Below are 25,898 nucleotides of genomic sequence, written 5' to 3'. Positions count from 1 at the left end.
ATGGTTTAAGCCATATGAATCCAAAAATGTTTCTTATGAAAAGACTTAAAAGCTAATGGTTTACAGGCACTTCTTTTTTGGTAGATTATTTAATAGCAAGATTCTGTGCATATTTACTCAAAAGTCAGGACTGTTTAGATCACTAGTGATTATTTGTAGATAAGCAAATGAATGAGTGCAATCTAAACTATTTCAGGATCATTCAATCATCCATTTCAATATTTGGCTTTTTAAATTAAAATGCTAACAAAAGCTGGCAACCAATGTCCCATAATCTGTATTTTATAAATGTAAAAACAACTCATCAAATATTTGAAGAAGTGCCTGTCCTGGTGGTTAGAATATATAATAATTTGATATTTATGGAAGATTTGTTACATAGTCTCTTGTATGACCTTAGCTTAACTCTTTGGATTTCTCTATCAAGAATCATCAATAATTTCATTTTCCAATAAAAGCAGAGCAAACAGTTGGCACTTCTCCCACTGAAACTATCCAATGTCAAAAATCAAAGAAAGCTGCACTGATAACATTGCAACACAAAGGAGTGCACAGACAAATCTGCCTTTTGGTTGAGGGACGGATGAAGAGCAAAAACTAAAGAGATTTCCTTTACAACCTAACATTTTCTGATATTGTCACACTGAGTTAACCATTAATGAGCACTTGAAAAGGAAAGCTCTGTGCTGCTTGGGCATTCTTATAGAGAAAGAAATTGGCAAAAGTAGATGGCCCTGCAGCATTGTCCACAATTCCAGGTAATTGACTGATACACCATCTGTTCAGTGAGCATGGCTGTTCACCTTCATCACAGATGCTGCAACCATTAGTTGTGGAAAGGACCCAACCAAAAACCATGGTGTTTTTTTTCTGTTGGCTTTGCAAATAATTTGACTAGAGGATGAGCATTTCCCACACAGAAATATTCCTGACTAAAGCTTGCTTTCCCTTGCAGCGAAATCAGTCTGTGATTGCCCCATCCCTCTTGCAAGGGAGAATTATTGCCTTTGTAAAGGATCAAGTTACCCATATGTCCATTCACTTAAAAACACTTTTATCAGATTTCATCACCACAACAAATAAATGTAAGTCTGAGAACATCTTCCTCCTAACAGAAAATGTGGACTTGCGCAAATAATATCATTAGAAACTGATAATTATGCCAGTAGTTATTTTGTTTGCAACATATTAGATAATCAGTTGATAATATACATGATTCTTTGTAGTCTATGTAAGTGAGGTGACATGGTTGCCACTTTCTTTTTGCAAAAAATACAGAAAAAATCCCAGTGGTTTATTGCACTACAGATTCCTGTTGCTAAAATCCATATCAGATGATGTCAGCCTTGAGTTCTTTGGTGCAGAGTCAACTTGTGGGGTATTACTATTAATGTTCTTATTGCGCCTGTTTTCTCACTTTTCCGCTCCCCATCTTCTTGCAGGCCAGCAGCACACCATCAAGAAGATCCTAGTCTATTTTAGAACTAAATGGTAGCCTTCTGCATTCTGTACTGTAGTAACAGATAAGATAAGACAAGACAAAACCAAGTCACTTTTTAAGTAGTAGTTCCTAAAAATGGAATTTTCATCCTTTCTTAAGATGGGCCAGTACTGGGTAAGCATAGGGTCTGTTTTTATAGCTTATAAGGAAAAAAATCAAGGTGATTGATCCAAAGGGAGATTTTGTGTAGTCTTCAAAAACCTCTAAAGGAATATTTATGCTGCAATATTAAATGAGTTTGCTTTGCCTCGTACACTTAATTGGATAGTATAATATTTTTCAGGATTCTGCTGCCTACTATTTTATGTGCAATATTCTCCTGCTGACTTAAATAAATGCCTTATTTTATGTAGTGACATATTGCAAAGCAGTAAGGATAGAAAATTCAGCAATAAATCCTAGGAATCCCAAGCAGATATGAGTCTGGTCACTGCTTGAATCCTGTTCCATATTGTGGGAGAGGGAAGTAGTGAAAATTACAGAGCCCCAAGAATGTGAAGTGCCAGGTGACACTGATAGAAAAAAATAATACCACCACCTGGTTTCTGGTTCCTCTGGTTGGATGTATTGAGGGAAATACAGATAGTCCTCAATGTATGATCACAATTGAGCCCAAAATTTCTGTTGCTAAGTGAGGTTTGCCCCGTTTTATGATCTTTCTTGACACAAATATTAAATGAATCCGTGGTTAGGTTAGCAACATGACTTTTTAGTGAATCTAGCTTCCCCTTGATTCTGCTTGTCAGAAGGTCACCAAAGGGGATCACATGACCCTGGGACACTGCAACGGTCATAAATATGAGAGCTGCCAAGTGTTTAAATTTTGATCACATGACCATAGGGATGCTGCAATGTTCGTAAATGTGAAAAACGATCACAAGTCACTTTTTTCAGTGCTGTTGTAATTTTGAATGATCACTAAATGAACTGTTGTAAGTTGAGAGCTTCCTATAATAATTTTCACTAATTCCTCCTCCTTATCTCCGCATGAACCTCCTAAAACAGAGTTCAAGGGAGTGGGGTCTGTGAACTGAAGGAATCTCTTCTACACTATCTCAGTCTTCTTGTAAACAAAAAACAAACTCCTGGAGTAGAAATTTGAGTCCACTGTGTCATGGACATTTTGAGAACTGAATAATGGGGGTGGGTTTTGTCTACATACACTCAGGCTTCAATACATCTTATCAGTCCTGAAGAAGTCAGAACTCTGCTCTTTTCACAGGCAGATCTACCTACCTTTTGTTACAGCTGCTATGAAGCAGGATTCATCTGGAAGATTTCTGACCATCTGTGATAATCAGGAGAGAACAATGCAAGGTTAGTTCTTGGCTAGACTCCTAAATGTCAGCTTTAAAAAAACAACTAACTGGGTTGCCAGAGAGGGAGAGCTCAGCAACAGATGGCAATATGGTAAAGTGAGATTGTCAAGACATAAAAGCCAGTGGCAGTGTTGATATGGGAGGGGCGTGTGTGTGTGTATATGTGTACAGAGAAAGATGGATTGTAAAAGACTCTTGGGGGGGGACTTAATAGAAATGTAATTTAGTTTGTCTGAAACTCTGTTAATATAAGAATCCCCCAAATGGATTGTGAACACTAACGTAGACTCATAAGGCTAGAATATTAGAGGTTCCTAGACCAACCCCTTGCTCAAAACAGAAATCCTTCTATCATTCCAGAAAAAATGGTTGTTCAATCTTTTCTTGAAATCTCCAGTGATGGAGCACTCACAACTCTGATTAATCATTCTCATTGTCAGGAAATTCCTCATTTCCAGGTTAGATCTTTCTCTGACAAGCTTCCACCTGTTGCTTCTTGTCCTGCCTCAGATGCTATTGAGCATAAATTATCCACCTCTTTCCTGTGACAGCTCTTCAAGTATTGGAAAACTGCTATCAGGTCTCCAATAAGACCTTTCTTTGTTAAGCTAATAGCAATAGCACTTAGACTTATATGCCGCATCACAGTGCTTTACAGCCATCTAAGCGGTTTACAGAGTCAGCATGTTGGTCCCAACAATCTGGGTCCTCGTTTTACTGACCTTGGAAGAATGGAAGGCTGAGTCAACCTTGAGCTTGGTGAGATTTGATCTGCCAAATTGCTGGCAGCCAGTGATCAGCAGAATAACCTGCAGTACTGTATTCTAAGCACTGCCCACCACTTCTCTAATACACTAACTAATATACCTAGTTTCCTTAGGCATTCACCATATGATTTAGCTTCAGACCCCTTATCATGTTTGTTGCTCTTCACCGCACTCTTTCTAGTGCTTCAGCATCTTTGTTGTATCATGATGACTAGAACTGAATGCATTGTTCCAAGTGTGGCCTCACTGGGTTATTGATGCTATCTCTCTCGATGCTGTGTTGATTTTTTCCTGGGTTCTTCATGCTATCCCTCTCTTGATGCATTGGCTTTTTGGCAGCTGCAGCACACTCCTGACTTATACTTAAGTGTTGATCCACCAGAACACTTAAATCCCTTTCACAGTTACTAACTATTGAGCCAGGTTCTGCCTACCTGTGCACCTTGTTTTTCCTGCCTAAGCACAGGGCCTAATTTTTTTTACCACTGAACTGCATCTTGTTGGATAGAGCCCAATGCTCAAGTCTGTCAAGATCCTTGAACCCATTTTCCAAAGTAAGTAACTTGTCCCATAAATTTTCTTTACAAATAAAAATAACGATTAGTTGCAATCTAAGTGCTTTCTTTGAGAATACATTCTCAAAGTAATGGGAGTAAAGTGGAAAGCGATAATATTCTTTGTCAATGGCAGGGTCCCTAATTATAATGAAGGCGCACTCTGCCTCTGTCTGCTCTCAAACAGCCACCTCCATGGCTTTCAATTTAGAGAGAATCTCAACACAACACCCCCCCACCCCCTGAAACTGGGATTTCCGGAATTCAGGAAAAAGAAGGAGTAGCAAAGTGATTGTTTCACTAAATCATAATATGGCTTCCATGTTACATGAAGTTGCTTCTTGTGACTTAGCATGTTGTGTGACCCCCTGCCAATTGTAATTAAGTAAAAAATAATCCATTATGGTTGCAAATTAGAAAATCTCCAACTCAAATCTCATTTCTGTTAAGAATTGATGAAGTGGCCCTCGGCAAAGAAATCCTTTTTTTTCAGCTCCAGAAATCTGCAGCAAAGCAAGGATATTTTACTGGTTTGCCTTTCTGGATGGTTGGCATTCTTTTATCTGAAAATAATTATAAAAATCACTGAATAGCTGTTTTGGTTTATAAGGTTTTTTTTCCCCAAAAAAATAAAATTGAGGGCTTTTTTTATGACTCATGCTCATGGATTTTGAGCTACCCAGAACTCTTCTATCTACATCTGTATGCAAGATGATAAAACTTCAGTATATAGGTTTTAACTATTTTAAGATGCAGACCAGGTTGAATTAATGCAAGGAGGTATATGTGTTGTATTTGCAATTCCCAGAATTTCAAGCCAACATGAAGCCAAATTGGAGAAGGCAGGATTAGACCAATAACCTCTTTCAGAAATTCATTATCTACTGAAGACAATCTGAAAAGGCTGTTTGGCTGAGAAAGATTACAATTCACTCTCCCCCTCCCCTTCTGTCCCCAGCTAATTCACTTGCTTAAGCCATTTGGAGCAAATTTTAGGTTGGATTGTGTGTTAATTCTACAGGAATGTCATTCAACCTGTTTTTTTCTAAATATGTTGACTATACATTATGGGTTTTTTATTCCAGAGCATCAGGGGCCATGCCATCTGGATATTGCCCTAAATTTTCACAATCTGAACAGTGGTGGGTTGCTAACCAGTTTACTACTGGTTCACTCATGCTCATGCTAGAGCCGAGGTGGCACAGTGGTTAAATGCAGCACCGCAGGCTACTTCAGCTGACTGCAGTTCTGCAGTTCGGCTGTTCAAATCTCACCGGCTCAGGGTTGACTCAGCCTTCCATCCTTCCGAGGTGGGTAAAATGAGGACCCGGATTGTTGTTGGGGGCAATATGCTGACTCTGTAAACCGCTTAGAGAGGGCTGAAAGCCCTATGAAGCAGTATATAAGTCTAACTGCTATTGCTATTGCTATTCATGCGCAACTACCAGTTTGGCCGAACCGGGAGCAACCCACCTCTGAATCTGAAACTACCATTTAGGTAAATGCTGTAGCTGAAACTGATTTGATCTGGATTTCCCAATTAAGTAATGTCTGTTTATAATCTGTGCTTTCAAGCATATATGATCATAATCCATTCTCAACTTCTGAAATGACTTTATGGAAGAAAAAGAGTCTAATTCATTGGTATCAGCCAAAGTTAAATGCTGGCAGAGCTCACAAAAGATGCTAGGGTATGGACTGAACAATTAAAGTCAGCAGAGGGTAAGAGAGGCTAGTTTTATGCAAATCATCTTTGGAGTTATTTGGGATTAAGCTATTCTCCCCAGTTCACCATGTTTATTTAAATAGCAAAACACATCTAATTAAATCATACTTAGTTTTTCAAGAAAAAAAGCTGGAGATACAGATAACTGAAAAAAGTTTGTCCACTTCTAAACTTACCACTAAACAGCATTAAAGACACCTTCCTAATAGATTTCCTTGTTTGGTGAGGTGGGTAGCTATATAAACTGAACAAACAAACAAGAAAATAGGTAGTGATTGGTCACAAAGTCCAACCACAGTGCTACTGGTAAGGAAAGAGGTAGGGATGCTATGGAACTGCCAGGACTTTCCCAGTACAGATGAGCAGAAGTGAATGCGGGCATTAAAACCTTTAGCCTGATCGTTGGGTTCCACCACAAAACCGCGGACGACAAATCGCGGTCGACAAAAGCACGTATGTGACGTCATCACAGCGTGACGGAAAAGATCGAAAAATGTAAAAATAAAGCGAAAACCTTACCCTAACCCCCCCAAACCTAACCCTAAACCTAACCCTAAACGTAACCCTTAACCTAACGAAAAACCTAACGCTAACCCTTAACCTAACGCTAAACGTAACGCTAATGCTCTAAACCTAACCCTAACCCTCAACCTAACCCTAACCCTAACCCTTAACCTAACGCTTACCTTTATGTGAATCGGCTTGCTGTAATTTAATTTTTATTTCAATTTTTCTATCTTTTTCGTCGCGTTGTGATGACGTCACATACGCGATTTCGTCGACCGCGCTTTTGTGGAACGCGGTTTTGACGGGTCACGGCTAGCTGCAGCCAGAATCCCATAGATTCGCCTCTTTGAAAGTGCATGGTCAGAACGCTGCAAGAATAATAATTGTGCTCTTCTAATCTCTATTCTTTAATCTTTGGAGATAAGGATTCAATCTTCTGTGTTTCTAAGAGGTAAGGCTCATTCTTAAAATAAGTCTGCACCATACCTGATCATTGACAAGGATGTGAATTCCTGTAGGCCCCTGTTTGGAAACTTGCTGGACCTGATTGGCTGGGACGCTAAGCAGTTCTGCCAATTTATTAGTCAGCTCCGTGGCAGTCAGTTCCTCCAGATATAACTCTTGGTATATAACTTTTGGGGAAGGAACATCAATGCATGAAATATTGTGCAGTTTTAAGAAATACAGTTTAAAAAAAAGATTTATAACAATTTATCCTACAAAATTATGCCATCGGTGCTTAAAAGTTGTGAAGGAGAGACTGTAATCTCCCAAATGAACAGCGTAGCTCCCGTGGGCATAATTGTGTCTGCAAATTCCTCCCCTGCTGCTTGCCACACACCACCTCATCTTAATTTATTTTTTAGACTCTTTCATCAAAACCAGAAAAAAGAAACCCAACCACCTGGCATGCTGCAATGTAAAACACCAGCCTCCATCATCTTCATTACTTCCCAGGATGCCTCAAAGCCCTAAATGACTCCCTTGAGCATTCTTAGAAAATGGTTTGGTGCTTTGTTTAGAGCTAAACCCATCTGGCAAGAAAAGCTGAGAACTTAGAAGGGACAATGACTTTGATCAGTTTTACTCTGGGTAAATTAGTATTTTTGCAACCAGCTACACCTGCCTAGGAACCATTTTGTAACTAGGGAAAATATCTTCCAAGACAGCTGTAACTTGCTAGAAAATTCCAGGGCCTCTTGTTTCAGCGCTTTGCTGGATCTGTTTGTTGTTTTGTTTAAATTTACATAGGTCCCACTTTTCAAAGCTGCTGATATTAAGCAGAACATAAACATAGTATGCAATATTGCATCTTTTAAAAAATACAAAGTAGCACCACAACTGAATGTGTGGCTAAAAGGCCTCCTCAATCAATTGCGATGTTTTTGGATTTTGCACACAGGTGCCCCAAAATCATATTTAGGAAATAACTCTGAACTTACCAGATGCTGGGTTTGGAGGAGCATTGTTCCCACTTGCTTCCAGTTCCTTGGACACATAAAGAATGAGACGAGGGCGCACAGTCCTAGAAAAAGAGAAGGAAGTCAGGCCACTTTCTCTGATGTACCAATTCCTGGCAGGATGAAATTATTTCGAGGATTAACTACAAAGTTCTCACCAGCTGTGAATTTACTTGATGGTGGCAGTGGTAATAGGAGCTTTGTGGGAGGAGTGGCCTAAATAAAATCAAGAAAACAGCCACAGCTATGCAACTGAAGTAGGGTTCCTTTTAATGATTCAGGTGAAACAGGAAGGGCCCCAATCATGTCGAACACAGTAAGTGTTCTATATGACTGGGGTCATTCCCCTTGCCTCTAAATCATAAAAGGGGTGGGGCTTCAGTTGCACAGTTGTGGCTGTTTCCTTGACTTTTTTTAGATCACTCCTCACACAGACACACACAGACACAAGCACATCTCAGTGACATGGTTGCTAAATGGTATGGATGAGCTAGACTTTCAAGTCCACAAATATCACACATTTTCACTGCAAGCTTGGGATGGCCAGATACAAAAAAGTTTAATAGCCTGTTTTAATAGTTTAATAGAAAAAGGAATTTTGAACCTCTTCTCAGATTAAGGAGTCCATCCTCTTTTATATTTAGCTATTCTCCCTAACCTTTTTAAAATTTCCCAATTTTTTTTTAAGTATTACTTTGGGGAGAAGGGAGAATTGAATGGATTTAATTCATATTCAATTGTTATACTCTGACAAGCACTCGATACAACTAACAGGATACAACTAACATTATGGGAAGGGATATTTAGGTTGAAAATAACAATTTAATAAAGGCATAGAATAGGAAGGTATCTTGGAGGTTATCTAGACCAATTGCTCAGTGCAGGATTTCCAGACTAGCACATATCTCCTAGAGGCCATCCAGCCATTGAAGACCTTTAGCGCATAAAAACCTCACCAAAATATACACCATATATTTTGGTCTGTAAGATGCTCCAGACTATAAGACGCACCTAGCATTTGGGGAAGAAAACAAAAAAAATCTCTGTCTGCCTCCCAGCAATTTGCCTCCTTGCAACAAACAGCCTGGTCAGCTCCAGCACAGCCTGATTTAGCACGAGCAGCTGATTGGCAGTTGTATTTGCCTCCCGGAATGCTTACTATCAGCTGTTCCAGGCTGTGGGGATTGCCATCGCCGCTGCCGCCTATCGCTATCTATCCCCACCACCTGGAACAGGCCGAAAATGGGGCACATCAAGCTGTGCTGAAGCTGACCAGGCTGTTCGCTGCAAGGAGACAAATTGCTGGGGGGCAGAAGCTGAAGGGTGGGAGCTGGCGGGTAGGCGGGGCTTTGGCAACATTTGTTCTATAAGACACAGGCATTTCCACCCACCTTTTTTGGGAGGGTATTTTTTATGCACTGAAAAATACTGTCCCACAAGCTGGCAGCTCAAATAGTCTGGAAGCTCCTTGTTTGTCTACTCTGAAGTCCTTCCTAATAGTTAATCCCATGGCTCTGTTTCTCATGTAATCATTGAATCACAAACATAATTATTTTGAGTGTGGGTTAGACTTGATTTTACATTTTCACCATGTATTTATATTAAAAGTTCAAGCGTGACTTTTGGTGACTTCATGGGCTGTTCTGTGAACTTTCTTTGGTCTCCTGGGACAATAGTTTCATTCTTTCCCAAAAAGAGTTTATTTCTCTTTTTAATAATGTTTTAATAGAAGTTTTTTTTTAAAAAAAATGATATCCATAAACTCGCTACTTTTGTTCATAACTCCATACCTTGCTTTTAGAGCATTTGAAAGTCTAATCCCATCTGCCATTCCACAGATCTGTACAAGATCATTGCGGGACAGTTTGAGCAAATCCGTTCCTGGGGGGAGGGGTGGAAAAAGAATTTAGAATTTGTAGATAATAGATCATTTTCAGAGAGCAAGGCAGAATTCAATAAATGTTTATTTTACTATATTTATTCTGACCCATCACAATCCATAATGTAGTTAGAATTCTTTTTTTTTCATATTTGCAATATCAGAGATTGGCAGAGCCCATTTTTCATTATTTTCTATCGCATAATCAATATATATGATGTCTTGCAGAGTAACTTAAGAAAAAAGAAGAAAAATCATCTTTCATAAGAAAGTTGTAATTTAAATTCAGCTTTGGTATTTCCTTTATCCTCTACAATCTATTCAGAAATAGTAGGTATATTCTCCTAATTTAAGGAATGCTGGAGAAATCTGGGCTGTTCTCCCTCATTTAAGAAATGTGTGCGCCGTTTATTTTAATGGTCTGATTTAGGAGGCCACAAAAGGCACTGGCCTGGGGGTGGGGGATGCAAAATTGCAAGGATACAGAGTCTTGGATTAGTTTATTGGCATCTTCACCCTGGAGATGAAAAGAAGTCTCACCTGTGTAGCTGGCAAAAGCCCTGGAATAATTGGAGAACCTGTTTTTAAGTAACCACTGTTGAGTTTCCAAAATGGAGGCGCTTGGATTCAGGGTCTGAAAAGAGGCAGAAAAATTAAAAGGCATCTTTAATCAAGTCCACCAAAACAGGTTAGAAGAAACTCACTCTCTGATAGCAGATTCTTTGAACAGCTAGAAGCTCTAGCTTTCTCAACCTTGGCAACTTGAAGATGTCTGGACTTCAACTCCCAGAATTCCCCAGCCAGCATTCGGACCACTTTGGTGGGATGGTAACAGTGTTCCATGTGCCTTCAGCATTTAGTCATGCCGGCCACATGACCACGGAGATGTCTTTGGACAGGGCTGGCTCTTTGGTTTTGAAACGGAGTTGAGCACCACCTTCTAGAGTCGGGAACGATTAGCACGTATGTGCTAAGGGAACTTTTACAGAAAAATATGTGTCAGAACTCTAATCATCTTTAATCATTGGTCCCCAAATTAGCCAAGAAGTCATATTATCTGATTACAAACCTCTCCTCCTTAATCCAGATGACTGTAGTTGGTTACTGATTTACAGGGATTAGGAAATTATTCAACACATGCTAGAAACATGCTTTTATACTATGTTTCATGTATTCAGAGTAAGTGTTGCTGTCACCTGAATTGTAGAAAGTATTTTACTTCAATATCCGCTGGGTAGATAAGTAATTCACATTTTGAGGGATTTGCCAAATGTTTCCATTTTAAAGATCCCTTTAAAATGTAAAACAGTTATTTTGAGTGCAAAAGAACCCATGCTGTTTTTTTCTATCTTAAAACACCTCCAAAGCAATAAAAATACTTTCATTTGCAGTCGGCAGCTGTTTCAAACTCAAAATAGGCATTTCCAAATACAGAATAGTTCATATTTGAACTATTTTGCCCACTGATAATATATTGCTCCACCATTATGGCTCCAGATTACATGGGTAAATATTCAGAATCTTCCTACATTTATTGCAACAATTGGAAAAGTTAGAAATAATGAAAAGGAATTCTCAAAATCTGTGCTTTAACAACCTCTCTGTCCTGTAGGCAATTCAGTGCTGTAGGCAAAATAGTGGGCAGCCACCATCAACCTGCAGATGCATTGGACTATGGCTTCTGACCCTTACATGTGTGTAGACTATTGTAGTAGGAAAAACTAGCTAAGATAGTAGTGTATCATGTAAAGCAGAAATAGTGAACCTGTGGTCCACCTGGTGTGCTGACGTGAAATTCTGGGCATAACTTACAATTAGGCTAGGCTTCTTAATGATGCTGGGAGTTGTGGTTCTTCCACATCTGGAGCAATAAGCCATCTGGAGCTCCAAGTGTTACCTACTCATAATTTAAGACGGTATACTGTAGATAGTGGATGAGATATTCTTTGAGTTTGTTCCTCTCCCCAATAAATGTTGGAAACAGCAGCACCATTTAGCTTAACATTTTAATTAAAATGCCAACTTTGGGTATATTGGATCCTCTTTCATAAACTAAATTTCATCCATTTTTTAAAAAATTAATTGGAAATAAAACATTGCCACCAGAGGGCACCCTTACATTGTATTTATTTGAGTGCAAAGTAAGCACAGGCTGAATAAAACTTTTGTCAATCCCAGTTGACATCACCTATTGGTATATGTGGATTCATCAGTCTAGTGCAGTGTTTTTCAACCTTGGCAACTTGAAGATGTCTGGACTTCAAGTCCCAGAATTCCCCAGCCAGTATTCGCTGACTGGGGAATTCTGGGACTTGAAGTCCAGACATCTTCAAGTTGCCAAGGTTGAAAAACACTGGTCTAGTGTCTTTTTAAAGACAATCATTTCTACTGATCATATTAGTCTACTGCTGGTAGCTTGCTATATTCTGCCTTAAAGCAGGGAAGGCAGGAGAGTCAGTTAGCAAGGACTTGGTAAATGATCAAGTCATCTCATAGTTAACTAGTAGAATGGTTCACAAAATTCACTTTCTCTGGAAGCATTTGCTTTAGTTTAATGGAGAACAGGCTCTGGACAAATTCAAAATATCAAAAGATCCATCTGGATTTTATTTAGACTTCATTTATTTAATAATATGGCCTTCATGAATAGTTCTGCCCACCTACAGATGCTATTTGTTACCTCTGCCATGCCCTCTGATGAACTGTCCAAGGCATAACTGGGTGAGGAGCAGACTCTGCCAAAAAGAGCAACAAAGGCAGTTTATCTTACAGATATCCCAAGACCAAAATAGAGAAGGAATGCTGTTATAGATGGCTCAGCCTAGGGTACCTTTCAGGGGTTTGAAGCTTGAAAGGATGAGGAGAGACAAGACCAGGAGTTGATGGAGGACTGTTGAGATTGCTGGAAACTTCAGGCCAAGGGGAACACTAAGGAAAAGCATAGGAAGAAAATGGATGGGAAGAGATAAATGTTATATCCTGGAATTCGCACTCTGCAGTTGAATTTAAAGCAAGTTTATCATTCTGAAGTGAAGCAGAATATTATGGAGAGTTCATGGCTGGTTGCCATGTAGGTATTGACTTCCCAGGTGATATTTTACTGCATGTTTCATTAGCAAAGGTATGGGTGCATTTTGCATAATCCCAGCTATTATAGTCTGCATAGTGTGTAAACTAATGGTTTAATGAAATGTGTGAATTCAGCCATTGTAGCTTATTCAAATCATTGTTAAAAATAAATCAAGATGTGTGTGTGTGTGTGTGTGTGTGTGTGTGTGTATGTATGTATGTATGTATGTATGTATGATGTGTGTGTGTGTGTGTGTGTGTATGTGTGTATCATCATTTTAGCCATTGTGTATCCATTGCAGGATGAAGGCTCTTCCACATGTTTCCAACCTATACTGTCCTGAGCTTTTTTTTTACCAATTGGCCCGCAATACTTGCTGATGTCATCGATCCATCTTGTTTTAGGAAATAAACATAGATAATGTTGTGAAATGTTATTTTTGCCTTTTATTTCAGCCCATTAAATTCTAAAGGTTATCCTTGGACTGACTACAGAGCCGAGGTGGCGCAGTGGTTAAATGCAGCACTGCAGGCTACTTCAGCTGTCTGCAGTTCTGCAGTTCGGCTGTTCAAATCTCACCGGCTCAGGGTTGACTCAGCCTTCCATCCTTCTGAGGTGGGTAAAATGAGGACCCGGATTGTTGTAGGGGGCAATATGTTGACTCTGTAAACCGCTTAGAGAGGGCTGAAAGCCCTATGAAGCGGTATATAAGTCTAACTGCTATTGCTATATTGCTATTCTTATGTTGCTAATGAAAGTAAACTTTTAAATCACACAGAGCTCTTTAGCAAGACAGCAACGAAAGGATGCAAGAAGAAGCACAAATACCTCTGTCAAAACTGTGCTGTCATATGAAGGCTGGTACTTCTCCCGCTCCTGGAGGGACTGTTTTTCAATCTTCTCCCTATCTGTTTTCTGTTTCCGGTCTGCTCCTTTGGGCTGGGGAAAAACAGCCTCACTTAAAATATAGCAGATCTTCAGCAACGTTTGACACATGCCAACTAATCATGCTTCTCATGAAACTTCTCTGCATATAGTAATGTATGTTGGATAACTGGCAGTCGAACATATGACCAATCTCTGCTGATTACTTTGTCTTCCAGACAATCTGAATATTCTTTCTGCTACTTAGATCCTTAATGTTCACACATGAACAATATTGCCCAAGACTGTTACCACCCAACAAAACTGCATGTGGATCAGCCTTTAACTCAGCTCTTATTCCATTTCCAAACAGAGAAGCCTGCTTGGCAGCAGTGCTGGCTGAATAATATGTGGTCCCCTTACGCCAATGTGAAGATTTCCATTTTTTTGAATGATTTTGGAATGACATTGGCATCCCCTAAGCCTTGACACCCTCCACCTTAATTTGGCAATGATTCTTTTACTCCGTCCTGCTTTCATTATACTGTACCCAGGGCAGGGAATAGGAATTGTAGTATCCTTGCAGTAGGAATCCTTCCTTTCAACAACTGTGTTTGCCCCTACTGAGTTAGGCAACATTACCTTGAAGACTTTGATGAGACAGCTGGCGGAGTGCAAGTGTTCCATGTGCTCACCCTTCTCATTGGGCTTGAAGGTGTCAGCTTGGATGCGAAAGGGGACCCCTTTTTCCCCACCATTCTTACGAAGTGTGAACTCGGTACTAATGCAGTGGACCTGTTTCAAAGAGAGAAAGAGGAAAAAGACATGCCTCTCTCAGTTGAGAGAAATGCTGCTGGATCAGACCACAAGCATCTGTAGCCCGCAGACGATTCCCTAAATGCACCACTGAAGCACCCATGTTTTCCTTCACACACACCATTGCTTTCCCATAATTAGTGTGGAGGGGCAATAAACTTTCTGAAAGTAATATACAATCACCATAACTAATCAATTTTCTGCAGCCTTGAAATTCATAACTACTCTCTCATCTTGTGAAATTTCCTTTGATCAGCTAGAATGAGAGCGCCAATGTCTTCTTGTAGCTGGTATTGTTGACTTTGACTGGCAAAGGCTCTACACAGTTTTGGGGCAGAACATTTTTTTTAATGTATCGCCCCTAGTTCCTTTTGTGTGGAAAGCGGATACTTTGGTATTAATCTACAGTCTTTCTTTTCAAAGCCAATTTTGCTTCCCCCGTTCATAAAAGCTGTGTGTGTGTCTGTATACAAATCAATTCTTGCAATTTGAAGGTCATTTTAAAAGAAGCAAGAACATCATTTGAACGCATGGGAGTGAAATCTGCAGGTAGGATAATCACGGGGTTCTCAAAATATAATAAAATATGGGAGGAGGATAATTGATGGAGGATCCCCTAATATAATCTACTGGGTGCCCATTGACCGTGAAATGTTCACTAACTTGGTGAGGAAGAACAAAAAAGAATTGATGACTGAAATCCCGAATGAGGAATAATCCATACTGGCCAGTTTTGTTGCAGATTCCCCTCCTCCGTATCTTTTTCATATAAATTCTAAAAATTTCTATCATCATACCAATATCCATTTGGCATATACTTGGTCTAAACACAGAATTTGGGCTTATTATTTGTGTAAAGCAATGACCATTTCAAAATTATGCAGAAAGCAAAGCTAGGAAGAGCTGAATCAAAATATTGGTGTGGTCCTGTGGGAAACCTGCTTTTTTCTAATTTTTTTAAATAAGATTTTTTTTATACTACCTTTATCATTTTATAAGTAACTCTAGGTGGCAAACAAAATAATATTCCTTCTTCCTCCTAGTTTCTCCACAACAACAATCCTGTGAGGTGAGTTCAGCTGTCCCATTCCTCACCCAGCCAACTTTCGTACCTATGCCGGGACTAGAACTCAGTCCCCCACTTTCCGGGGCAGCACCTTAACCCCTACACAAAACTGGCTCTTCCTCCCCCTCTGATTATTGGGGGGAGGGCGATTTCATTGCTTCTAAGCCTGTCATAAAATTTGCACTACTGTTTTCATAAAAGCAAATGAAAGGGCGAGGGGATGAAGACGAGCCTACTGACCAGCAGGTTGCTACCCACCTGCAGAAAGACTGAAGTGCGCTTAGTTGGGTCCCACAGGAATTCCACAGTATTGAGCAAAGTGGAGGGCATGTGGGGCTCCAGAATGCCCACAGACATTGGGATATCTACAACAGACCAGAAAAGGAAGAAAAGAAAAAACCCTATCAGAACCCTCTCATGAAAAGGGAGCAGAGAATCGGGGGGGGGGGCAGGGCGGGGAAGCTGCATGGAATCAGCCGCGGAAACCCCAGTTTGATCAAATAAATAATGTTTCCCATACTCTTTCCCCCCACCCCCAAATTCTTTCTCAACTTTTTCATGGGGATGGCTGGCTGGACAATCCTGCAGTCCTCTTTCCAAGGAAGGGGGAGGAGAGCGTCTGCAGGGTCAATAAAGTTAACAGGGCAGCCACAACTTTGCCCTGAAGACTGCCTCTTGTTAAAAAAAAATACATGCATCAGTGACCATGTTTTCTTGAAAAATAAAAAAAGACAAACCTGAAAAAAGAGCAAATCTGAAAGAGGTTGATAAAAATAATATCATGTTTATAAATCTTGTTTTATAAATCAAAGCTTCCAAGACCAAAAACCAAGACAATAAATAAAACTAAAGGACAGATTTCTGCAACTTGACTTTTTTGATTCGCCAAAGGGTACCGAAGTGTTTGCAAGGGCAGCAAGTGTGGGCTTTTAATTAGAATGCTCTTATTGTACTGTGTGACGGATGCAGGGGATGCCAAGTATGGATTAAAATAGAAAGGTTCTTCCAGCCAAGCACAGACCAGGCATGAAAATGGGGAAAGACAAAACAGTAGGTGCTGGTGAAACAAAAGATAAGCCAAGAATTGTGTCCCAAAAGCTTGTAATGGTATTGTGGTAGAGGCTAAGGCTTTGGGAAGAAAGGACCATGGAAAAGCCCTTCTAATTGGAGAAGATATACTTCTATAAGAACATTCACAATTTCTTTACCCATAGTCCTTGACATAAGTGATCACTTACTGGCCTTTTGAAGTTATAACAGCAAAAAAAAGGGGAGGGGGATTTATGACCAAATCCCTGCACTGATGACTTTCGTAGCATCCCCCACAGTCTTGTGATCAAAATTTGGGTGCTTGGCAAAAAGCATGTATTTATGATGGTTGTGGCATCCTGGGGCCCTGTGATCACCATTTGCAACCCTGCCAGCCAGTTTCCAACAAGAAAAGCAAATAGGGGAAGCTGGCTTTGCTTAATAACTGCATGATTCACTTAAAAACTGCAGTGATTCACACAATATTGCTAAAAAAGGGTGTAAAATTGAACATGATTCACTTAACATCCACCTCACTTAACTATGAAATTTCTGGTACTAAACGTAATCATAGGTCAAGTGCTCTCTATTGTACAGCAGAACTGAAATGATCAATCCAGAGGTGGTATTCAGCAGGTTCTGACCAGTTCTGGAGTTCTCTGCCTAGCAAAAATTTTGAGTAGTTTGGAGAACTGGCAAATACCATCTCTGACTGGCCCGTCCCATCTATTCTCTATAGAGCCGAGGTGGCACAGTGGTTAAATGCAGCACTGCAGGCTACTTCAGCTGACTGCAGTTCGGCTGTTCACATCTCACCGGCTCAGGGTTGACTCAGCCTTCCATCCTTCCGAGGTGGGTAAAATGAGGACCCAGATTGTTGTTGGGGGCAATATGCTGACTCTGTAAACCGCTTAGAGAGGGCTGAAAGCCCTATGAAGCGGTATATAAGTCTAACTGCTATTGCTATTGCTATTCTCTGCCTCCCGAGTCCCAGTTGATTGGGAGGGAATGGGGATTTTGCAGTATCTACTACAGAACCGGTAGTAAAAAAAATTGAATCCCACCACTGGATTGATCTATTTCTCTGTGTTCAGAGCAGGCATTCTCACAATTACAAACTCTTTGGAAGATTGTTATGAAAGCACAGCTAGGGACTTAAGTAGATAATATCACTCCTCCCTCTTTGAAAATACACCTTACCAATATCCAGGATGCGGTCACCTGGCCTGTTCCATCTCCATCCCTCTAATTGCTGGTGTTCTGTGTATTGCAGTCTTCGGTCATGGAAGACCACTCTGATTACACTCTGATCAAGATAGAGGGGTGGGGGGGGGGGAGAGAGAGAGATAGAGAAAATATTTTTTTTAATCCATTTCTACCACCAGAGTGTTGCATTGGGTCATAGACAACTGGTTGTTCATTAGGCTGCACATAGGAGACATACTGTGAGATTGGTTTAATTAGATTTAATGGTTGCATCACTCATCAGACCAAAGAGATATTAGTGGGAATGAATTTCTGGACTCTGTGACTTTTGCCTCAAAGACACTGAATTGGTTGAACTATATAAAGTTCTGTTCTGATTAATTTTCAGCCCACTATCTATTGAAGATTTTCTTCAGACAAATCTGCAAGCAAACCATGATGAGAATATCCAGGAGCTGAGAGTTTCTGAAGAAAACAATTGTTTCTCTGGGAATTAATGATTAATTATGGATTCTATTCCATAGACAGTGAATTGGATCTTTTAGAAAAATTGTGATATGTTGTGTGAATGAGTTCTATAGTTTCTTACAAGATGAAGCTTCATGAGGACTCAATTTTCAAAAATGCCAATCAGTTCTCCTATCCTATGCTTTACCTTCAGCAGCTTCCGCCCCTCAGCAAATTCACCTATTTTGGGATTACACAGCATCCGGATTTCATATGATTGCCCTGGAAAATAATAATACAGCACGTGGAATGTGAGATTGGCCAAATATGCCAAACATTGTCTCAAAATCCAAAATATCATCTTTTAGTTTTCCATGTTTATTTTCTAATACATTCTCAAATGAAGAAGAGAAATATGCAAGTAAGTGAATGAAGGAGTACTGAGAATCTAAATTACCGCTCAGAATATCATTGAGAAATTAACAGTAACCTAGAAAGTATATAAAATTATTTTAACAATTCCCAAATTTCCGCTTCTTTAAAAACACAAAAAGAACTATTAAAAACATTATAGCTGAATATTAATTTATAATTTTCTCTTCATTTTATTATGACTGATGTACAAGTTTATAGACATTTAAATGTCTATAAATTTAAAAATGGTGGGTATGTTTTGAAGCAGAGGAGCTCTTAGGATTGAGTTCTTAGATCACAGATGTCAAACTCAATCGCATCACATGACATATCATGACATACCATGATTTTTTTGCTTTTGTGGAGTTGGGGTGGGTATGAGCTGCGCGTGACACATCGGATCCGCAGGCCGCCAGTTGGACCGGCCTGTAAAATGGTGCTACGCTATGATTTGCTTAATCATACTTGAATAACCCATGATTGCGCTAAGACATAAATTCACCAAGCATGATGGCATAGTTCACATCACATAGAAGCAAAAATATTTCAGTTATTTTACTGTTAATCTTAAATGTAATTTGATCTTAGTCTTGATCCAACCAATAACAATCCATAACCTCACCTCCACAAATCATCTATAATTTTGCTTTTAAAATGATCTCTTCCCATCCCCATATCAATGTTTCTCAATCTAAGAACTTTAGGGTGTATGGACTTCAAGGTCAGCAGGGAATTTTGGGTATTGAAATTCACACATCTTAAAGTTGCTCAGGTTGAGAAACATTGATTTATATGAACATATTCACAGCACAACAAAAAAAAAAAACCATTTGTGAAAATAATATGTTTCAGTAGAATTTATTTTTATATGTCTAAATTCAGTTGCTAAAATGCACCATGCATTCTTACACCCATGCTATGCTACGTTAGTGTTAAGGCAGCCAAAAAGAAGTAACACATTGTGCAGACCCAACCCATGTGGCTAGTTTTGGGTAAAATATATTGTGCAAGTCTTGACAATGAGTTAATTCAGTAATCAGATTAAGCATATTGTGTAAACACAGTATATAGTTCTAACAAAAGATCTTCTGCTGGATAAAATGCAACCTTTAGCTTTTAATTAGAAAGGCAATCAATCTTGCAATGTGTTAGGATTTAAATGGTTGAAAGCCTTATTGTTACCTGGTTCAGCTGTCAGTTCATGAAAGGTCTGTAATTCACCTTTCTCTTCCAACAGTAGAGGCTTTGCTTGCGGTTTCTGTGTATGAATCCAGTCATTTTTGTGTCACGATGTTATTTAGGCAGTGGAACCTGCCTCTAATGCATTATGTTTACCACTAGGGGGCAGCTTTTAAGTAGAACTTGGTCAGTTTTTCTCCTGCACCACCTCCCTTGATTTATAAAATCTTACCTTGGTTGAGATAAGTGAGAGTTTCCTCATGCTGTTTGACAGCTGGAGAGGTAACAGCACACAGAATATACTGGAAAGATGGGCAATGCTGCTCAGCTGATGTTGAGATGTTTGGTTCCTCCTGCTTTAGGAATGGCAGTGACAGTGGCTCTCTACAATAGCAAAAAAGGTATGGATAAGAGACATAAGAATGCCACTTTGGTGTAGTGGTTAAAGCATCAAGACTACAACCTGCAAAACTGAGTTTTAATCCTGCCTTAGGCATAAAGACAGCTGGGAGCAGTCACTCTTCCTCGGCTCTAGGAAGCAAGCAATGGCAAAGAATTCCAAAATTTTGCCAATGAAAACTTCTGGAAGTAGGATTTGCCAAGAGGAAGACTGGTGTGTGTGTGAGGGTGGCGGGGAGATTTTTTCAACTAAAGTTCTAAATGATAATACATTCAGAAGTTAAGAAATTACTGCAGATATATACTGTGTAGCCATCCATCTCACATTTGTGATTCTGGATAGTTCACATAATTAAAATGAATATAAAATAATAAACAGATTACAAAACACAATAAGTAACACCATTAAAACCCAAAAAGATAATCAGCAGGAAGTTACAGGTCATATGTCAATCAACACAACCATCTTAACAGACTCCACATCACTGGATTCCCAACTATGATGACAAACAACATGTCTTCAGAACCTTTTAAAAGGCAATTAGCTTTTGTGAGGTCTTGCTGTAAATACCTTCATAGTAGCTAAATGGCAGGATGACGAAAGGAAGAGTTACAAAGTGCATTTTCTCCAAGATTACTCGTTATTTTTTGCATCTTTTTTTTTCTTTTTCCTTTTGCAAATAAGCAGGAGGTAGTAGATCACTGCAGCTTTCTAATCCTTGGTTGGTTCATGTTAACAATCTTCCCTTCTGAATTCTCCACTAGTTGTAAATTCCTCAGCTGAGGAATTGCCCAGAGGCACTGCATTTTTAGCACATCACAAATGCCGGCGGGATCTTTATTTGGTATCCATATTGGATCAGCAGATCTTGCAGTTTTAGTAAAAGCCCAAATAAATTTTTCAAGTCTACCTGTAATATTGTACAATGATAATGTCTTAAACTAACCATAATTTGAATGCTAAGTCTACATTGGCTTGTTCACTTTAAAATTAGTTCTCTTTCACGTTCTGTTCTGCATTGACATTGTTAGTGCCAATTTTACAAGTGCACGTTGTTTGACTGTAAAATATGTAATTAGCCTTTATCACAATATATACCAGTATTAGTCATTAGGAGCAAGCAACAATTTCGAAAGGGAAGAGTAAAAAGGGAGAATATTCTCTTCCTGTTTCCACAGATAAGCTATTGAGAAGCCCAGTTTTCCATTGCATGTAAAAAGGCTGCATCACAAAAAGGGTTTTGCAAATGTGTCTAGCCAAATTACTAACAATAGGGTGGCCTTGCGCCAATGGCTATCTACCTAATGTACTTCGCAGAAACATTTCATGCTGCTCTGGGATTGCACTTCTGACCTTGAGCTCTCAAAAGTGAAATTGTTGTTTTATATATACAAGTGTTTTGGTGCATGGCCGCAATTCTGGACTTCAACTGGCACCTCTTCCTCTTGAGATGCCATTAAAATGAGCTAGTGAAAGGAGGTTTGGCTACAGAAGCTGGAGGTCTTATAAGGAAGAGTAGTTGTAATGAACAGTAAGTAAGAGTGCCAAATTTAAAAAGGCTGCAAGGACTTGTGCATGTTTGATATTTGTGTAGAAGAGGATACTTTAACACTTAGCCCAGTAGTGGGTTTCAGCTACCATTGCAACTGGTACACTGCAACGGGAGCCGGGCGTGCACCACAGGTATGCCGCTGCGCACACATGCGCACCCACTGCCTGTGATGCTCTATTTGCTCGGTGGAGCATTGTGCAAGTGCCGTATGCTGCACACACATGTGCAGATGGCCCATTTCCTTCAAATACAGGTAAGGAATGAGGGCGGGTGGGCAGGCCCTCCAAAGCACCATTCCGGTACAGTGGGTGCTGCTTCCAGCAGGCACCGGTACATTCGTACCGGGGCGTATTGCCTGCAATCCACCACTGACTTAGCCCCTATTTTTCCCAACTAAACAGTTGGGAAATTAAATTCCATTAAATGGAATCCAAAACAGATAGGGAAGAAAGAAAGAAAGAAAGAAAGAAAGAAAGAAAGAAAGAAAGAAAGAAAGAAAGAAAGAAAGAAAGAAAGAAAGAAAGAAAGAAAGAAAGAAAGAGGGAGGGAGGGGGAATAACAATTCCAGAGAACAGGATACTAAAAAGAATGGCAGTGAAGAAATTTGAATGGAATTAAGAAAAGTTCTGCTGTTAGCCTCTGAGCAAAATCCAGCTCCTGCTGGATGTTGAGTATGAGCTTCTCAAGTAGTAGCAGAACAAAGATGGGCCCCACACTCCCTGCTGTGTCATTCTTAAGCTACCTACCTGTCTCCAGAAATTAAACATGAACAGGGTCAAAACAAGATCTGTCACTTATGTTAGCTTATACCAAAGAAATTGACAAGGTGCCTGGCTAGAGGTGCCTCAGTGGCTAACACAGTGAGCTTTTGTCGATCAGAAAGGTCAGCAGTTCAAATCCCTAGTATAGGTGTCCTTCATGAGTAGGGGGTTGGACTAGATGACCTCCAAGGTCTCTTCCAACTCTTTTATTGTTAAGATGTGACATTATTCTTTTTTCTTAATCTGGCTCTGATGCTAATACTTCATTCCCCTCATTTAACCACAGAATGGGAAAAACAGTGATACTTGGGTTTAAGTGATTTAAATTTGGAAGAGACCAACTTATGGATGAGAAATCTTTTTATAGCAACTATCTAGCATAGCACCATGCAAATCCTATGTGAGTAGAATGACAGCTCGGCATACAAAGTACTGAGAACAGAGTGGGAGCAAAATGTAGCAAAGTCTTCATCCTCTCTGATAGTCTGACTGAGCTTTCCAGACATTCTCTTGAAATAAGCAAAATTCTGGAAGCTGAATCACTGCAACTATTTCGTGTGTCCCATTGCACGAACAAGTACATTTGCTTGCATGCTTTTTCTTCTTCTTGGGGATCTCAGCTGTTAGCATAGCTAGAAAGGGAGGGGTGAAAAAAGAAGCTGCTCACCTTATGATATTGTTGCCAGGGCAAGGATACATTTCTCCCGGACCTGGCCAGTAATGATCAGGTTGACTATGCCAAAAAAGCATGACTGGTGAATTTCCAAAGATAGACTGGAGAAGTGGCAGGAATTCAGGAAGGGGAGAAGTCAAGTCCCAGCTCTTCAGCAGTTACTTAATGCTCTGGAGCGGTTCCTTTTTTCTTTTTATGCACCTGCCGGCCAGATAGGTGTGGTCAAAGAAAAGTGTTGTTTCATTGGTTGAGGTGTTAAGAAGAATAACTTTTTTACACCATTTCCTCTCAGGTAGACCAGACCTGCGTTTAGATCATTTTTACCATCAAATGTCTTTTAGTAATTGCCAAGAGCTAAAAACATATTTTCTTGCCTCTGCATAAGGAAGTCATAAGGAAGGTATGGGATTTGTGGAGAGGAGGGAAGGAGGAAGGAAAAGCAAAGAAATGACAGGCAGGTAAGGATAGTAAGTGTTTCCAACAGCAGATAAAGATTCACCCAATGTGTAGTTGGGTAAATATTAATTTTTGTCTATACATTCTGAAAAATTCCCTGTTAAATGAAATATAAAGGTGTGAAATTTTAAAAAACTCTCTTGTAAATAAAGAAGGTATGCACTAACACTAAATCAATATTTCTCCACCTTGGCAACTTTTAAGATATGGGAACTTCAACAGCCATCTGGCTAACGTATTCTAGGAGTTGAAGTCTACATATCTTAAAGTTGAGAAACATTACACTATATCATCATTATCATGGTGCTACAGCAAACTGAATGACAGGGGAAACATAGATTGGAATTTGTTTGCCTATTAAGTGTTTTATTTCTTCAGGTGCAAGGCAGTTAAAAAAGCCAAGGAGACAGCCGGAAATAAAAAGCAAGCCATTGTTCAGATGTCTTATCTCGATAGGGTGGTTCTGGAATCCTTGCATCTTCCAGTTCACACATGTATTCCAAAACTTTGTTTGTTTCGAATGTTTTTTTACCTTGCAGTTTAGCAGAAAGGCTTTCAGGAGAACTTCCAATGTATCACTACTAAGACAGGCCCCAGCCTGTCCAGCTTGCAAGGGGAAAGGAGCTGCAGAGGGAAAGAGTAGTGTCTAGATCTAGTAAAGCTGTGGAGAAAAGCCAGGGCAACTATCTATCAACCACACTGAAGATATAATCCAATTTCTCTCCCTCTCTGCAGCCTCATGGCAGAAATACCAGCTTTGGGAATAAAAAGTCAAGAGACTCCATGATCTTTTATCTTTGTCCCATTAAAAAGAAATAGTTCCTTGCCAGAATACAGGTGAATCATTTCAAGCATGTGCAGAAGGCTTTTTCCCTGAGTATTGAATTATCAAGCATCTCATCTGCACCTGAGTGAATTTCCAGGGCAAATAACTGGTCTTTCTGGCTAACTTGGACACTTGAACTTCTTGCTATGGGCAGGAGGGGGGTTGTTCGGTGGAAACTTCAAAAAGTGTACCAAATTATGCCCTTTCCAATGTTGTGTCAACTTTAATGGTACCAACAATGAAGCTAGGCAGTAAAGCGAGGTCATTTGCAAGGGCTGCTGTCTCCCGGGATAGGAAACAATTGTAAGTCTCACTTCAAAGCTGTCTCTACGTCGACCCACTATTTCTTCCCCGTATGTAAATGGTGCAACACTTTTTGAGCATTTATTTATAAGGTCATTAAAAATCTGCCTCCAATAAACAATTACCTGATCAGTTGACAAAACAAAACACAGTGAAAATACAAAACAAAACGACAACATTGTAAAACAGGGGAGAGGATTGTGGCATGAAGAATACACATGTATATTAAAAGCATTGCCAATTTTAAAAGGAATTTGTATTGGCGTATATACTATATTAGAAAGGAAGGGGAGCCTTCCTTGGAAGAAAAACCCAATAATAAGTAAGAAAATGTATTTATAGTCATACGCCACTTGTTTTGTTATGTATTACACAGAATTAAATAAAACAGTGGAGGAAGATGAAGAAAAAAAACCAAATTATTCAAATAGTACAGTAAATTAATTATTCCATTCTGAGAAATACAAAGGCACATTATTTATTTGTTTCTACTGCATCTCAGTGTACAGCTATATCAAAATAATCGATTTTCACACTTTCACACACACCATTGCAGTACTACATGGAGGGAAGTAAGCAGTGGGGTACCACAAAGTTCTGTCCTAGGCCCACTACTCTTCAATATCTTCATAAACAATATAGCAATAGCAGTTAGACTTATATACCGCTTCATAGGGCTTTCAGCCCTCTCTAAGCGGTTTACAGAGTCAGCATATTGCCCCCAACAGTCTGGGTGCTCATTTTACCCACCTCGGAAGGATGGAAGGCTGAATCAACCTTGAGCCTGGTGAGATTTAGATGAGGGAATAGAAGGGGAACTTATCAAATTTGCAGATGACACTAAACTGGCAGGATAGCCAAGATGTTAGGTTCAAGATCCAGATGGATCTTGACACACTTGAATATTGGGCCCTAACGCAAAATGAAATTCAATGTAGAGAAAAGTAAAGTCTTATACTTAGGTAAGAAAAACCGAAAGTATACATAAAGATTGGGAGAAGGCAGACTTAATAGCAGTAATTGTGAGAGGGATCTTGGACTCTTAGAGGACAACCAATTAAATATGAGCTAATAGTGTGCAGCGGCAGCTAAAAAAGCCAATGCAATCCTAAATTGCATTAAC

The 25,898-nt window shown here is 39.6% G+C and overlaps 1 protein-coding gene across 2 annotated transcripts; it reads right to left on the bottom strand.

The window, feature by feature from the left end:
• Positions 1-858: 858 nt before the first annotated feature.
• LOC106538857 (transcription factor CP2-like protein 1) lies at positions 859-23,442 on the bottom strand. 2 transcript variants are annotated; one of them, XM_014053486.2, is made up of 15 exons: positions 23,185-23,442; positions 20,037-20,188; positions 18,420-18,493; positions 17,759-17,864; positions 15,788-15,894; positions 14,290-14,442; positions 13,612-13,722; positions 12,544-12,641; positions 12,394-12,448; positions 10,254-10,347; positions 9,625-9,715; positions 7,817-7,899; positions 6,861-7,006; positions 2,738-2,789; positions 859-1,511 (listed from the first exon to the last, which is right to left on the bottom strand). In XM_014053486.2, exons 1-15 carry the CDS (start codon positions 23,265-23,267, stop codon positions 1,474-1,476), a joined length of 1,443 nt encoding a protein of 480 aa, XP_013908961.2. In that variant the 5' UTR covers positions 23,268-23,442; the 3' UTR covers positions 859-1,473. The 2 variants fall into 2 exon arrangements, with proteins under 2 accessions (XP_013908961.2, XP_087569572.1); XM_087713446.1 differs by lacking the exon at positions 23,185-23,442 and having other exon boundaries at positions 20,037-20,369.
• Positions 23,443-25,898: the final 2,456 nt, after the last annotated feature.

Source organism: Thamnophis sirtalis, unplaced genomic scaffold (genome assembly GCF_051295495.1).
Source record: "Thamnophis sirtalis isolate CommonGarterSnake01/CBP01778 unplaced genomic scaffold, rThaSir2_p1.2 scaffold_4, whole genome shotgun sequence".
NCBI lineage: Eukaryota > Metazoa > Chordata > Lepidosauria > Squamata > Natricidae > Thamnophis > Thamnophis sirtalis.
The sequence above is the reverse complement of the archived record's forward strand: the minus strand, read 5'-3'. Positions and strand labels throughout refer to the sequence as shown.

Bases quoted from the DNA above. Each gene is read 5' to 3' on its own strand.
- LOC106538857 (XM_087713446.1), bottom strand. From the start codon at position 20,301: ATGCCTAAGGCAGGATTAAAACTCAGTTTTGCAGGTTGTAGTCTTGAT. The intron at 2,790-6,860 runs GTATGGTGCAGA...TGATTATCACAG, and splicing joins ACATCCTTGTCAATGATCAG to ATGGTCAGAAATCTTCCAGA. The intron at 1,512-2,737 runs GTAGGTAGATCT...CTGTTACTACAG, and splicing joins CATAGCAGCTGTAACAAAAG to TACAGAATGCAGAAGGCTAC.